Here is a 16,058-nt window from a genome sequence, read left to right on the forward strand (position 1 = left end):
CGCGCTATCTCAGAGTTTGATTTGTGACTTACCTGTTAAGTTTGACGGCCAAAATAGTGTTGGAATACGAATAATTACAAATTTCCGTCCCTTTCTTGAAATGGCACACCTTCAGCTTTCTGGGGGCAGCCAGAGAGACCACCGCGACCAAACTACTGCTGAATAGCCTTTCGACAAGGCACGTGTCCTCGGTGCCATTGCTGTATATTTGTTCGAGTGTGTCGACACCGCTGAGAGAGTACAGACGATAACCTGTTCTGCTGCCCACTGCTAAAGATCTGGAAAAAGAAATGCCAAATTGTAAACTACCCTCAAAGAAACAACAATCTTTAAACATCAAAAACATTTTCATGTTTCGTATACAATTTGGTAATATTTTCAAGAGGGGTGTAAGGGGTTAAACAGAACAAACAACCATAGACATATAATACAAGATAGACTGATCGTTGCAATGCCAGCCCGTTCCCCCCAGTGCGACAGAGAAAACTGACGCAAAACAGTCCCCGTATCTCTTTCTAATTTGCCAGGTTTATTGATCACGTCACTTAGGTCAAAGTAATACTGAGATAATAAAAAAACAAGCTAAGGGCCATGAAAAAATGCTTCATCAGCACGTAAATCCAGAGGTTCGTCAACTCTAAGACAATAATAACGTGATTAGGCGACTTATACGAACAAAACCACTTGATAGGATAGAATGAGTGTTAAACTAAAATATCAAAAGGTGCGGTGTAAAGTGAACAAGTAAAATGTGGTCTACTAAACTAAGATATAAAACTAAGAACGCTGAAGATTGTAACTTGATATTAATAGATTCTGTTAGTTAGGTTAGGCTAGAATTAAATTTTGTTTATTGGTCTTATAGACTAGATTGTAAGTCTAAAAGATAAATTCAAACTGTAAAAGTAATCCAGAGATTGAAACCTCAATAAAAAAGAATAAGAGGAAGGCCCCGTAAAAGATGGATGAACGATGTATAGAAGGACCTTAAAGTCATGATCATTAGGCAGTGAAGAAGGAAAGTAGCCGACAGGGCGGATGAAAGAGTATTGTTAACCTTTCAGTTTTCAGTAGACTCGGTTTGTCTAAGAGACTGATGACAGTCAATTCTAAAGCCAATCGGAAGTCGATACATTTATCTACTGTGTACTATTGCAGTGTTGATGCTCGAACTGTAAGTTTGTAATTTGTAAAACCGGTGCAGTGGACCGTGTGTGTCTAGAGAAGTGATAGAATTTTGTGACTTGTACGTAATTGTTTTATAATAAAACTTTATTTTTCACATATTATAGATTATAAAAAAGAGCAAAAAAAGGAAAATCAAACAAGAAAATTCTATAAAAATCTAAATAAAGCAAGAAAAGAATTTAAACCAAGAATGGGACTATGTAAGGATAAGCAGGGGCATATACTCAATACAAAAGAAGTATTGAAAAGGTGGGTGGAACACTATAAAGAACTACTTACTATAGAAGTAGAAGATCCAAATCAACCACCCCCAGGAGCAAACAACAATACACCATTGGAACCTCCATCAATTCAGGAAGTATGGGATGCAATAAAACACCTAAAAAATAATAAATCTCCAGGAAGTGATGGTATACCCGCGGAACTTATACCCTCTATACTGAGAACCTGGAATGAGGAACAAATCCCAGAAGAGTGGTGTATTGGGATCGTTTGCCCGCCACACAAAAAGGGCGATGAATTGGAATGTAGAAACTATAGGGGAATAACCCTCCTTAATACAGCATACAAAATATTTTCGAGTATTTTATATGGTCGCCTGAGTATATATTCAGAGGAGCTTCTTGGCGAATATCAAAGTGGTTTTAGGCCTGGTCGATCAACAACATACCAGATCTTTGTGCTACGGTAAATACTGGAAAAAACCAATGAATTCAATATCGACACATATAATCTTTTCGTAGATTTTAAATCGGCCTATGATAGTGTCCTAAGAAATAAATTGTATGAAGTCATGGATGAATTCCACATCCCCGATAAACTGATAAGATTGGTTAAGGCTACAATGCGTAAAGTTGTTTGCAAAGTAGAAATACAGGGCGAACAATCACAGGCATTTGAAACACATGTTGGGCTGCGACAGGGAGATGCGCTGGCGTGTATCCTCTTCAACATAGCTCTGGAAAAGGCGGTCAGGGATGCCCAAATAGACAACAGAGGAAACATTTTTAATAAATCATACCAAATTTTGGCATATGCTATGTTGACCGAGTTACCCGCACAACACGCAAGCTAGAAGAAATGTATGCCACCTTGTCAAACGCCTCAAAAAATATGGGCCTGCAAGTAAATGAAGAGAGAACTAACATAATGACATCAACACCCAACAATAGAGCAAGAAACAACGGCCACCAATTCACGGTTGATAATTCTACCTTTGAAGTAGTGGACAAATTCACATACTTAGGCTCCCTGATCACCAAGGAGAACGTCATGACGAAAGAAATCAAGCGAAGAATAATCCTAGCAAACAAATGCTATTTTGGACTGAGTAGACATATGAGAAGCAGAAACTTAAGCCAAAAAACAAAAATAACCATATACAAAACACTTATACAACCAGTGTTGACATATGGGTCGGAGACATGGACCATTTCCAAGGCAGATGGAAATCTTCTGCTTATATTTGAACAAAGGATCCTGAAAAGAATATTCGGTGGCATCTGTGAAAATGATGTTTGGAGAAGGAGGTACAACTACGAGATATATCACAGATATAAACATATATTTGGTGGTAAAGACGTAGTATCCTTTATAAAAATAGGAAGACTAAGATGGGCAGGATATCTGGCAAGATCACAGCAGAACAACCCTCCTAGAAGAATCCTTATGTCACAACCTGTGGGAAGTAGAAGTAGGGGTAGGCCAAAACTCAGATGGAGGGATGGTGTAGATGAGGATGGTAAAAAAATAGGCGCAGCAAACTGGCAACAGTTGACAATAGATAGAACTGACTGGCGTAATAGACTTGGGAAGGTTTAGGCTCTTTCATAGGGCTGTAGCACCAATGATGTTGATGAAAAAAGAACAAAAAAGATTGTTAGTACTTTTTGAAGAAGTTTCGACGGGTGATGAGTATGAGTATTCCAGCTTAATTTAATTATGGTTTTTGCCATCTCTAATATTTTTTTATGATAAGTCTTAGTGAAATAATGTTTTATTTTTTTATAAGATAGTTCTTGAAGACTCATATGTTATGTTATAATTTTAAATTAATTGTAATTTGTTTAGTAAAAAAGAGAGTAAATCAAACTATTACAAAAATTGTGGAATATTTTTTGTGCTACGTAAATAAACATTTTAAATAAACAAAATACGTCAATAATAATAAATAATGTTAAAAACACTATAAACGATAGATTATTTTATTGAAATTTAAACAAAATGCATCCAGATGACTATTTTTATGACCGGTGTAGTAGACCGTGTGCGACTAGTGATACACAAAATTAAACTGCGTCTACTGAAAGGTTAAGCAGATCAAAACTCACAAAAAAAGAATGTTTCTACAGAATTATCCAAATAAAAAATTACTGTATATCACCATGGAATTATTGTGACCTCAACGTTCTCAGTTGATATCTAACCATAAAATTAATTCCTTATCTCTAATCTTCAGATTTTGTAAGAAATTTCATTTAAAACATTAAACATTTGAATAGTTTTCCCTCCGAATAACTATATAATACAAACTTGAATATTTAACGATCCCCACTTGTGCGTTTCTACAGAATTTTACCTTTCATAAAATATTTTCAAATAGAATGTCCAAACAATGAAAGTGATTATGGATTATAGATAACGACCCATAGATACATGTAAATGAATAATTCGGAAAGTGATTGTTACCTGAAACTTTCTCTGATACCGATCAGGTAAAATTTGTTTATCATTGTATTAAAATTTCAACTTAAAATTATAGATTGATAAGTTTTAAAAAAGGTCAACAATCTGAGATAAATTTTTATATTTTAGTTTGCTTGGTGTGGTATAACTATAGATATAATAAATTAATCAAATTCGTGCAATATTGACCAATTTATTCTATTTTAAGGGCTATTTTTTTTTCATTTAGACTTTGCAATATGTGCAATAAGACTACTCCAAGCTGACGAAATTGGAGCTCCACATTTTTAAGCTTTTTAGACGACTCCATTCAAAGGAAATCATTTTTACTTTTTGCATGAAAACTTCAGTCCTTAATCTTTCTAATACCGCTGATTAGGTAAAAAAAATTAGGTTAAAAAACGGGACTAACTTTGTCCCTTATTAATGTAGGACAACTTTTTTTAATGTGAAAACATGACAGGTTTTCGAACATGGAAAAAAATGTTTCACCTAGTAGCAGCTAAAAAGTTTTCAAATTGTTAATAAGGTAAAAATTACAATGTTTTGCAATAAAGTTTTGCAATGTTGGAAATTGTTTTTATTTTTCACTTTTTTGAAATTCATTTGAATCCCTTTTGCTTATGATAGCCATAGAATCATTGGAAGTTAATTTTTGTGACAATTACAAAAAAAATTGTTTGAGATAAAGAATTTAAATAACTTTAAAATTAACCCACGAATCACTCAGAAATTTGAACGATATTTGTAACACTACAATCACCAACTTTCCACGCCATAGCACATTTAAGGTTGTTTGAATTTTCATTTACACAATAGTTATTTGACATTTATTGAAAATTAAGAATTCTTAGATTTTTTACAGTTTTCTACGCAACAAACTAAATAAATCAACATTCATAAATCGCCATTTTAAACCATTAAACGAGTTTTATCAGATAGTTAACTGAAATTTCGTTTAAAATGCTTTAGTTTTTATTGGTAGACGAACTTTTGCTTCTTTTCCAAATAAATTTAACGCGATATAGCTTACCATTCGAGTTCCCAGACAACAATGCATTTCGTTTTACCATTTAATGCAAATAATTATTCACGTCACATCAAAATATCTGACTCATTAAAAGAACACGCGCGTTGCACAGATTAGATAAAATAGTAGCGTTTGTTTTGTTTGTATTATTATTATTATTGATGATAGTATGTTTATTGAATGGTTTTTCTTTCCTAAATAAATAAATCACTAAAAACTAACGACGAAATAAAGAAAGGAAAAAACGTAATATACGGGTATATTATAGTCGGTTCACTCAGTTTGAGAATATTTTGACAAAATCACTGTCCGAAACATACAATACAAAAATTCCTACCACTCACTATTAAGAGCTTAAACAACCTTGTTCCAATGACCCGAACAAATATCATAGTCTAGGGTTTCACGCGGGACAGACGCTTGTCCAGTCCCGCGTCCCGCACTTTTATTATACTCTGCATGTTTTTCTAAATTTCCATATTAATTAATATGGCATTTTTATTAAAAACATTACCCTTATGGTTTTTTATTTATTTTCAACAATAAAAAAAAATTCACTAAACCCTGGCTATGCATTCACTTATGTCGACATATGTGGATTTTTTTCATAATTACGTTAAATCCAGACTTTTAACATTACAACAAAAGAAAAATAGACTAAGATGGTCAAAATAGCTTAAAGATTTGACTCAGTCCCAATGGGATTCAATACAATGGAGTGATGAATCCAGATTTGAAGTGTGTGTTGGAGACACTAGGAGTCGGATCATTAAGGAAAAATGAAGCTTTCCATTTCTACTGTCTGAAGAGAAAAGTCAAATTTCTTGCATCTGTCATGATCTGGGGCAGCATGTCGTCTCAAGGTGTGGGAAAGTTACATTTTATCGATGGGATTGCAAATAGGATTGAAAATATTTGAATATTTTAGAAGAATCTATTTTACCGATTATGAAACACCGTATCAGCGGAAGACTTTGCCTTCCAACAGGACGGCGCAGGTTGTCATACCTCAAAAAAAGATTAAGATGGATTGAAGACCATGGCATACCACTTTTGAAATGGGTTTCGAACAGTCCTGACTTGTCCCCGATAGAGACTTTGTGTTGCGAAATGAAAAAAGCTTTGAGAAAACATTGCCAGGTCCGTCAACGAATCGAAGGAAAATTGCAAGAAATAAAAGATTCATTTACACTAGAATTTTGTCAGAATTTGGTAAAAACTATGCCTCAAAGAATTGTGGATGTCATTAAAATAAAGGGGATGTAACTCAGTGGTACACTTTCATATTTTTTTTTTGTTAATATTACATATTCTATGCGTTTTTTTTTAAATTTATCATTATTTTGTTTAATCAATAGTTTTCATTACGTTATAAAATATTTTCTATTATTAGGAAATTCAAAAATGTTGTTCAATGCATTAAAACTTCTACAATTTACGCTGCGCTTTTATTTTTGTTTTCTAAAATTTAATTTTCTTATTAATCTAACATTGGGCCAACTGATATGGAAAGGGGCTCATATATATGTTACAAAATTAATGCAACCTGAAAGGTCAAAAGTTTGTATGAGCAGGAAACTTTACAAAAAATGTCAGGAAATGACGAACTAAATATGGGAATTATAACTAAACCACAAGGGCCTAATGCTGCAACAACAAAAATTAAAAACAAAATATTCCACTATTTATGAAATTCCATAGCGGAGATAGCTGCTAACCTCATATGATAAATTAAATAATGCCTTTATTTTCTTAGAATTGAGCAATATTAACATAATAACAATATTAAGTGTAAAAAGTTATAAATATTTTGGGACATGCAATAGAAAACTCTACAATGAAACCTGATTCAGACATATTGAAGCGTCTATTAAACTTATTAGTTCCTAATGATTCTAAAAGTCTTCAGAGGGCACTTGGAATGTTTTTACTTTACTCAAAATGGGTTAAAAATTTTTCAGCAAAAATTAGAGCTCTTATAGATTGCAAGAAATTTCCATTAGTTCTAGATTTGGTATTTACTTTTGAGGAGTTGAGAACTTATATAGTTAATGCACTTTTATGGACAATTGATGAAAAAGAAACTCTGATTGTTAAAACAAATGCATCTGAATCTGCTATTACTGCCATGCTGAGTTAATCTGGATGGCTGGTTGTTGTTTTCTCACATATTCTGAACGAAAACATTCTGTAAATGAAAAGGAAGCATATGCTTGCATTGAAGCATTAAAAAAATGAAGGCAATATCTGATAGGAAGGCAATTCAAACTAATCACAGATCAAAAATCAGTTTCATTCATGTTTAATACAAACCATACAAGTAAAATCAAAAATGAAAAAATTATATCTTGGCGTTTGGAGCTTTCTTGTTTTAAATATGATACTATTGATCCTCCAGGAAAAGCTAATAATGCAGCTGATGCACTATCAAGAATTGCAATAATATAAATAATATAAACAAGTTCTGTCAATTACATTCAGATTTATCACATCCTGGATTACTGGTATATACCATTTTATAAAAATTCGAAATTTACCTTATTTTCTAGATGAAACTAAACAAATAATTGCCTCTTGTCCAATCTGTGTACATGTTAAACTCAGATTTTATAAGAAAGAAGATGATAAACATTTAACCAAATCAGCAGCTCCATTCGAAAGATTGAAAATTGGCTTTAAAGGTCCAATATCCAGTTCTTCTAGAAATTCCTATATGCTTACAATCATTGACAATTTTCAAGATTTTTATGGGTTTTTCCATGCTCATATACATTTAGTCAAACAGTAATTGAATGTTTGAATCAACTATTTTGTTTATATGGAATGCCAGCATATACACATTCTGACAGGGGGAATAGTCTAGACTTAACAAGAATTTATTAATTATTTACACTCTAAAGGAATATCTCCAAGTAGAACAACACCATATAACCCTGAAGGTAATAGTCAAGTTGAAAGATACAATGCAGTTATATGGAAAGCAGTGAATTTAGCATTGAAAACCAAAAATTTAGACATCATTAAATGGGAAACTGTTCAATCAGATGCTCTGCACTCTATATGAAGTTTACTGTGTACTGCAACCAATTGTACACCCCATGAACATTTGTTGACTTATCAACAAAGATCAACTAGCGGAACTTCTATTCCTTCATGACTTAAAAATTCAGACAAAGTATTACCACAGAATAATAAACAATCAGAATGCCCATTCTGCTTGAAAAAGTAAGTACGCGCATCTCGTTCGCGCAGACGGAATCAGCCATGTTTTAAACGGAACCAGTGCTGTTCAGTGAAATTTTATCTGTTGTGCATAGAAAAATTAACCTGGTTTAATTTATTTACTGCAATAATGTGCACTATTTTATTCGTACTTTTACATAGTTGAAGAATAGATTAAATTATTTCAAATGTACTAAATTATTAATCTCTAAAAATTTAAATTACAGTTCTGTCATAGCTTGTCACAAATTTCTCAATTCGAGTCTATGTTTCCGTCTAAAATATGGCGATCGCGTGCTGAAAAACTTCAAAGACAGCATCTGAGAGTGGGCATTCTGATTGTTATTTAATCTGTGGTATTACTAAGAAAATTTGTATGAAGAAGTAAATTTGATCCTTTAGTTGAAGAGGTTGATCATTTAGAAGCCAATTCGGATTACGCAGTAATACAGTATCTAAATGGAAAGAAAAGTACAGTTGCAACGAAGCATTTAGCTCCTAGAGGTCAGCTAAAATTATTGAACCACGATAATGATGAAAATGAAAGTCCAAGTAATACAACTAGAGAATTCCACTAGTGAATCAATACCAGATGAGACAGAAAATTTACCTGTTCAGAACCAAATCATGTAGCTGATGATAATCATGACCAGATTGGAAAATTCAGATTTTCAATCTAGCAGTAAATCAGATTTAAAAATAAACCTAGATATTTGTAAGATTTTGATAAAAAATAGGTCAGGTGAATGTAGTATAATTTAGTGTTCTTAATGTGACAGTATTCAAATAATTGTTTTGTCATTCTAATGTCAAGTTGTATATGAATAAAAGCCTAATTATGTAAAAAGTTATTTTACTATATTATGGAAATTAAATAGACAATTCACTCTCAGAAAACATAAAGGCCTAAAACAGTGTTGTTGAATCTCACCAATGCTTTATAAAATAAACTGTGAACAGGCATTAAAGATATGAAAAAGGACATATGAAGGAATGGGCATTTCATTAAACAGCAATAAAACCCCATATACACTGTGCTTCGCAGATGATCAGAGAGTGATAGCACAAGACTATAATAATCTGAAATATATGACAAGGAAACTCATAGAAGAATACAGTAAATGGGGGTAGATGTAAACGTAACGGAAAAAGAAACTATGAGCATAAGAGGAATGCAATAGGATTTAATATTAGTGGGGAACACATCAGGCCTTATGAAAACTATAAATATCTAGGCTTAAATATTACGAATTATGTCACAATATACCATATAATACAATACAGAAACATACAGGGTGGGAAAGCAATATCAATACTAAATATAGTCCTCTATAACTTATGACAGTGAAGTCTGGCAAATACAACCTAGAACAGAGCCCCTGGCAAATGGACTTTTGGCAAAGATCAGTATTGTCAGTTAGTTGTTTGAGTTTTTTTTATTTCAATCCACTTCAAATAAGAGAAATGGCTCAAAAGAGGGTTGCAAAAATAAGTTCTTTTGCACTTTGATATAATATAAGTATATACCAAGTTTTTATTTAATATACATTATCATTACATACATCAAGTACTTACAACAAAATCAATTTTTTTATCTTTACTATTAAAAAGGTAATATTTAAAATAAAATTCCAAAATTTTTTCTCTTAAAACATTAAATAACCTTATTAATACTACTTATATTTTTTATATTTTATACAAAGCTTTTTCATTGTACTTAAAACATATTTAATAATTTTTATCTATAGTAGTTTTTAAATATACTCATAAACAACACATTTTTATCAACAGTATTAAAAAAACTGTTCAAAAAATCACAGCAATCTCTAGTTATTAATTACATCCAAGGTTAGTCACATTAATATCAACCAAATGCTTAAGACAACAAATATTAGTGCCACATAGGCATTTTAAATATTTAAATATAACAATTTCAAAAAATTTTAAACAAATAATTAATATTTTCCATCGAAAATATCTTTAAAAAAATAGTGGAATTTAGGGAAGTTATAAAGTGACCCCATCGCCAAATAAAGATACAATATCATGAAAATTAAAAATATTATTGCTCAATGCACGTAATCTATAATAAAAAAACAATTTTTACTCCGATAAAAGCATTCTTACAAGTACTATTTAAAAACAAAACTTCTTGTTTTGTCTGTGATGTGATATCCTTTACAATTTTAAAATTAAAATATTCAAATTTTCTGCCTTCTAAATTTTCACTCAGGGTCACTTAGACCAGCTAACAACGTACAAGTATTTTACAACTAAAATTGTTGTAAAGGTCAAACTGAAAAATACATTCGTGTTTGTAAAAAACGTATGAGGATTGATTGCAAAATGACGCACCTATTTTCACGCAAAAACGCAAATTAAATGCTTGAGCGTAAAAAGAAAACCCATAGGTACATTTGTCAAACATAAATAACATTTTCGACCACCCGTCAAAACATTTAAGAATAATAATAACGAAACTTACGTGCTATCCTGGTTGAAGTTTACAAAATAATTTTTGGATCCATTTGAGTCAGAAGAACCTGTGCTATTCATGAGTCCGAAGAAGGAAAACACTTTTGTGGAAACTGCGTGGAATACGACGAAAATATTATTCTCAAAATCTGTACACGTCCAAGTACCAAAACCTTTTCAAAACAATTTTATACTCGCACAAAGACTGACCTTGCAATTACTAAACACAAACAACTACCATAATGTATTGAACAGCTGATGTAATGATTCCTCTGCGCACGCCACAATTTAATAACAACCTTAATTTTTGTTCCGTGATGGTTTTCCTACACCACTAGGAGCTGTCAAATCATGCGCAAAATTTCATTTGTGAGGAATTGCGCATTCATTTTAAATAATTATTCTTGCACCTCCTTGAACAGATTTTTACAATTTAAAGTTACTTTTAAGGATCTAAATTGTTCCATGGATTACCAATAGAATGGCCTGCTTAATATAAATGAATTTTAGTTTTTAATATTTTCTTGACATCTTTACATTAATGCATAGTTACATAAACCCTCAACATCAAATTTATTTAAAACAATTTATGTCATGACGAGGTTTTAATTTCCAACAATTTAATACGAACCGTGGGTTTATGTTGCAATATTTTACAAATTTGATTCCTGTAGAATGAAAAAAATCCGGAAGTGTCAAAATGATTGTCAAACTGACACAAGTCACATGTAAAAGGTTATGTTTGTTTGTGACATTTACTTGACATTTATAATCATTATTGTTGTGCACCAATTATGATATAGATATAGATAACCATAACCATAGATCATCATCATTATAATGATCTATTGTCGCGGGAAGTACATGTAAAACTATTATTGGGTGTATAAATTTTTAGTGTATTTTTCTTGCAAACGTAAAGATTTTGTGATAATGTCAAACCGTGTTTCCCAGTGTACAGATTTTCTTCAACAATTATCTATATCTACAGATGTAAATAAAAGCAATACTGTGGTGCATATGGTTAACAATTCATCCAACAATCCAGTCAGAGCAAATGTGCATGTACAGCATGTTACCTCAAATCATCAACGAGATAGAGAGTTGCAAACCCCTAAGAAGGTCAGAAGAAAACCAAGATATAGGAATAGACATAAACAGAAAGACGACGAAGAAGATATTTCTAGGCACTCAGTGTCTTCAAATTGTAGTCGTTCATCATCATCAAATTTTAGAGATTTATTATCTTCTCCAAGTACCAGTGCTGGGAAATCTACTAGCAGTCCTAGACAACGAATACCATCAGCTAGTACTAACCCAGCAACCATTGAAGATACAACACCAGTAACATTCTCTATTCAAGCTGTTAGGACTAACACAAACAGTAAAATTATCAGGCAACGTAATATTGAAGATAAATTTATCAATTTGAGGTCTTTCATTGACAGCAGATCATCCTCCTGTTTGTTTGTTACAAAGCTTTTTAAAAAATCAGGACAAAAGACAAATAAAATTAAATGCCGCAAATATGCTAAGAAAGAATCTAGAAGAGAAAGAAAGAAAAAAGAACAAGAAAGAGAACAGGCAACATTCAGTGAATATATGGACCAAAAAGATATTGATGAAGGTTTGGCAAATGGTACTTTGGTGAAAGGTTTTATTAGGATCAACCCTAAAAATTGCAGAGAATCATATGTTAATAATGAGGATTCTAGTATTGCAGATTATTGCATAACATCTATCACTGATAGAAATAGAGCACTAGAGGGTGACCAAGTGGTGTTACAGCTTATACCTAAAAAAGAAGATTCTTCTAACCAAAATCTAGCCAAGGTGGTTTCAGTACTACAAAAGGTTTGTATGTTTTAAACTAGAGCAATTTTTTGGCAGAATTAATCCATCACAGACTTTTATAAAAATCATTTTGATATACTAATTTGTTTTAAATATCTACCATCTTAGTACACTTTGGATATATTGATTAATCAATGAAATCCATTGTTATGAGCAGACAGAAGGATATAATGAGAGAGATAGAGTGGAACAGTTGGATGTCATTGAGCAACAAAGAGGAAGAGAGAGAGAGAGAGAGAGTAGCTAAAACTTGTGAGATGGAGGGAAAAGGAGTGAGGAAAATACAGGGGTCGAGATAGGCAAGGAGCTGGACTGAGGGACAGAGGTAGCAAGATAGATAGTAACAGAGACATAGCAGGAGGGAAAGAGTGTGTGACAGAGGGAGATGTAGATAAAAGGACAGAGAAGGAGATCCAGAGAGACCTAGAAAGATTGAGGGTGAGAAAACAGGAACAGAGAGGCACAGAAAGATAATTACATATACACATAAAATATATACATATATATATATATATATATATATATATATATATATATATATATATATATACATATACATATACATATATAAGATGACACACCTGAAGCTATGCAAATGCTGTCAGCCTTAGCTGGTTCTGATATAAAAATAGTCAGTTCGACTAGAATTGGTAAAACGAAACAAAAATGGATATCAATCACTGCGACTAACTTTAGAGTCACCTGAAATGGTTTGGTTGATATTGAGAAACAAGAGGCAGTTGGGTAGAGCTTTAAAAGTATTCCTAGAAGCTGATTTAACTACTGAACAATAAGCTGAGGTCAATGCACTGAAAAATGAGTTAAAAGAAAGACAGCATAAGGGTGAATCCGATCTCATTTTGAAATATGTTAATGGTATGCCAAAGTTAATACGAAAAAACTAAACATATCTACCAGGTTCAAAGCCCCCTCAGTCGAGACTTCAAAAGCGCTGGTGTATTTTCAGAATGTCAGAGGGTTATGTACAAAACATCAGCTACTGTTTGAAAATACTTCTTACTCACAATATGATATTTTAGTTTTTAATGAAACATGGTTAACAGATGACATAAAGAGTGCCAAACTGCAAATGTTTGACTACAACATATATAGAAGAGATATATCCTCAGAAACAAGTACATTCAAAAGAGGTGGAAGAGTGCTTATAGCTGTCCGGAAAACCATAACCAGTGTTCATTTGTCAGCGACTCAAAATATCGAACATCTCTTTGTCAAGATTGAGATTGGCCACCGACAAGTTTATCTTTGCAACTGCATACTTTCCACCATGCAATATCATTGAGAAGTATGTTGAATTTGCAGAAAATGTAGATAATCTAGCTGAAAAGTATTCAGAATATAAGTTAACTATACTGGGAGATTTTAATCTTCCCAATTGTCGGTGGTACATTGATAGATTGTCTTCTGTGGCTACCCCATTACCAGGAACCCGGTCTACTGCAAAACTAGATTTATTACCCCAATACTAAAGCTGTCAGTTGGTCTGTGTCGTTTTAACTGACAAGAACCACATGTTCAAGTCAAGCAAAGAAGCATGTTGCTCTTTAAGTATTAAATTTTTATCCAATATCATTGACCTGGATTCACATTAGAATTTAAATTTGGAACAATGTAAAACCATATATTGATGTCACAGCTACAATTTTAGTGTTAGCTTTAATTACAAAAGAAGACACTGAGGATGATCTGATCTAGATCGAAAACGTCACGTTATGCTCCTGTATAAATTTTGCGCGCTATCTCAGAGTTTTTAATTATGTTTTATACCTAAATAAAAAAAAATTTGAAGTGTTTTACTTCTGTATAAGTGTTTTAAATGATAATATACAGCCAACTACTTTTATTTTTTAGATTCATCCAAGAACATGTGTAGGTTTTCTAAAATGGATTGACAATGAAGAAGGCACTTTTGCCCTGTTCGCTCCTAGAGACAAAAGGTTTCCTCCCATGAGGATTTCAGAACTGTATTTACCAACAGGTTTTAAAGACAAAGCCAAAAAAGTTCGAAAAATATCTTATTTGTAGGAAAGTTATTAGACTGGGATGTTCCCAGTTATGCTAAAGGTATTCTAATTGAGAAATTGGGAGAATCTGGTAATCTCCAAATTGAATCTTTGTCAATTTTGAAAGAGAATAATTTAGATATAACACCCTTTAGTGACGAGATCGTTAATAGTTTGCCAGATCTTAAAGTTATTCCTGAGAAAGAGTTTGAATATCGGGAGGATTTAAGGAAAAAATGTATATTCACAATAGATCCTGAGTCTGCAAGGGATTTAGATGATGCTCTCCTCCGTAGAAAGTTTGCCAAATGGTAAGTATTATTGCACTCTTTGTATCATTATTCATATTTATAATTGTTTTTTTTTATTTATAATTTTGCACATCACTTAATGACTCAGAACAACGTGCAGATGTCACATATCTTGATATTTTTTTAGGTAACCTAGAAATAGGAGTCCATATATCAGATGCAGCTTTTTACCTACAAGAAGGCACAGAACTGGACCAAATAGTTAGCCAGAAAGCAACTACAATTTACCTGGTAGATAAAGCTTACCATATGCTTCCCATTGAACTTTGTTTAGCTTGTTCCCTCTTGCCTGGTGACGATAAGTTGTCATTTTCTGTATTTTGGGAGATGACCCAAAATGGGGACATTGTAAATACAAGATTTACAAGAAGTATACTTAATTCTTGTGTTAAGTTGGCTTATGAGCATGCTCAGTCGGTTATAGAAAACCCAGATAAGGAGTTTGGTGTCGAGGACTTTCCTCAAATTTACAATGGATTTGAACCTAAAGATTTAGTGAATACTATCAATATTTTGCAAGGTATAGCTGTAAAATTAAGGGAGAAAACGGATAAAGAATGGTGCCTTACGAATTGATAATGTAAAATTAATGTTTTCCACTTCATCCTGTATCAGGTGAGAGATCATTTTATTATTTTTGTAGTAAGAATATTAAGGGCTACTTAATATAACTTTCCTGTATAAATATACAAGCCCAAGTTTATAAATTCTACTATGAATTGTTTTAGGTGAGCCCATAAGTTATTCCATTTATGAAAACAAGGAATCGCATCGTTTGATAGAAGAATTTATGCTTTTGGCGAATATATCGGTAGCACAAAAGATCTATGATGATTTTCCAGAAAATTGCATTTTTGCGGTGCCATGACCGCCCAAAGTTACCATGTTAACTGCTCTTCAAGACAAATTGGCCCTGTATGGCATGCATTTGGACATATCTTCTTCTGGAGCCCATAGCCACGTCACTCAAGAAGTATATTACTGATGATTTTATAGGTATGTCCCTCTTAATTATGTACTTTAGCCGATATATTCTACTTCTACTAAATAGATCCATCAATAGACTTTAAGTATGAAGATCTTCTGTGAGCTAATTTTGATATATTTGATTTTCCACTTTTTTACCATTTCTCAACTAGAAATACAGATTTGGAACCTCAACAGATAAATATACAACAACTACATCTTGCAATAATGCAAAATTGGTCTACCCTTTGTATTGAGAAAGTCATTGCTGCATTCTTTAGCCAGTGTTACTCTGAGATAGCG

At 32.5% G+C, this 16,058-nt stretch overlaps 2 protein-coding genes across 2 annotated transcripts; both read left to right on the forward strand.

Annotated features, from left to right (window-relative positions):
- Positions 1 to 11,341: 11,341 nt before the first annotated feature.
- Positions 11,342 to 14,583, forward strand: LOC140432181 (uncharacterized). Its single transcript, XM_072520005.1, has 2 exons — positions 11,342 to 12,454; positions 14,327 to 14,583. Exons 1-2 carry the CDS (start codon positions 11,534 to 11,536, stop codon positions 14,498 to 14,500), a joined length of 1,095 nt encoding a protein of 364 aa, XP_072376106.1. The 5' UTR covers positions 11,342 to 11,533; the 3' UTR covers positions 14,501 to 14,583.
- An 80-nt stretch (positions 14,584 to 14,663) lies between these two features.
- On the forward strand, positions 14,664 to 15,657 carry LOC140432182 (DIS3-like exonuclease 2). Its single transcript, XM_072520006.1, has 3 exons — positions 14,664 to 14,789; positions 14,917 to 15,404; positions 15,518 to 15,657. Exons 1-2 carry the CDS (start codon positions 14,756 to 14,758, stop codon positions 15,363 to 15,365), a joined length of 483 nt encoding a protein of 160 aa, XP_072376107.1. The 5' UTR covers positions 14,664 to 14,755; the 3' UTR covers positions 15,366 to 15,404; positions 15,518 to 15,657.
- The last annotated feature ends 401 nt before the right edge of the window (positions 15,658 to 16,058 follow it).

This window comes from Diabrotica undecimpunctata, unplaced genomic scaffold (assembly GCF_040954645.1).
Source record: "Diabrotica undecimpunctata isolate CICGRU unplaced genomic scaffold, icDiaUnde3 ctg00003120.1, whole genome shotgun sequence".
Classification (NCBI taxonomy): Eukaryota; Metazoa; Arthropoda; class Insecta; order Coleoptera; family Chrysomelidae; genus Diabrotica; species Diabrotica undecimpunctata.

What these genes read in the sequence shown, in the direction of transcription:
- LOC140432182 (XM_072520006.1), top strand. Translation starts at nt 14,756, where the DNA reads ATGATGCTCTCCTCCGTAGAAAGTTTGCCAAATG. An exon ending in CGTAGAAAGTTTGCCAAATG is followed by an intron (nt 14,790 to 14,916) that starts GTAAGTATTATT and finishes ATATTTTTTTAG; the next exon opens with GTAACCTAGAAATAGGAGTC.
- LOC140432181 (XM_072520005.1), top strand. Translation starts at nt 11,534, where the DNA reads ATGTCAAACCGTGTTTCCCAGTGTACAGATTTTCTTCAACAATTATCT. An exon ending in TGGTTTCAGTACTACAAAAG is followed by an intron (nt 12,455 to 14,326) that starts GTTTGTATGTTT and finishes TTTATTTTTTAG; the next exon opens with ATTCATCCAAGAACATGTGT.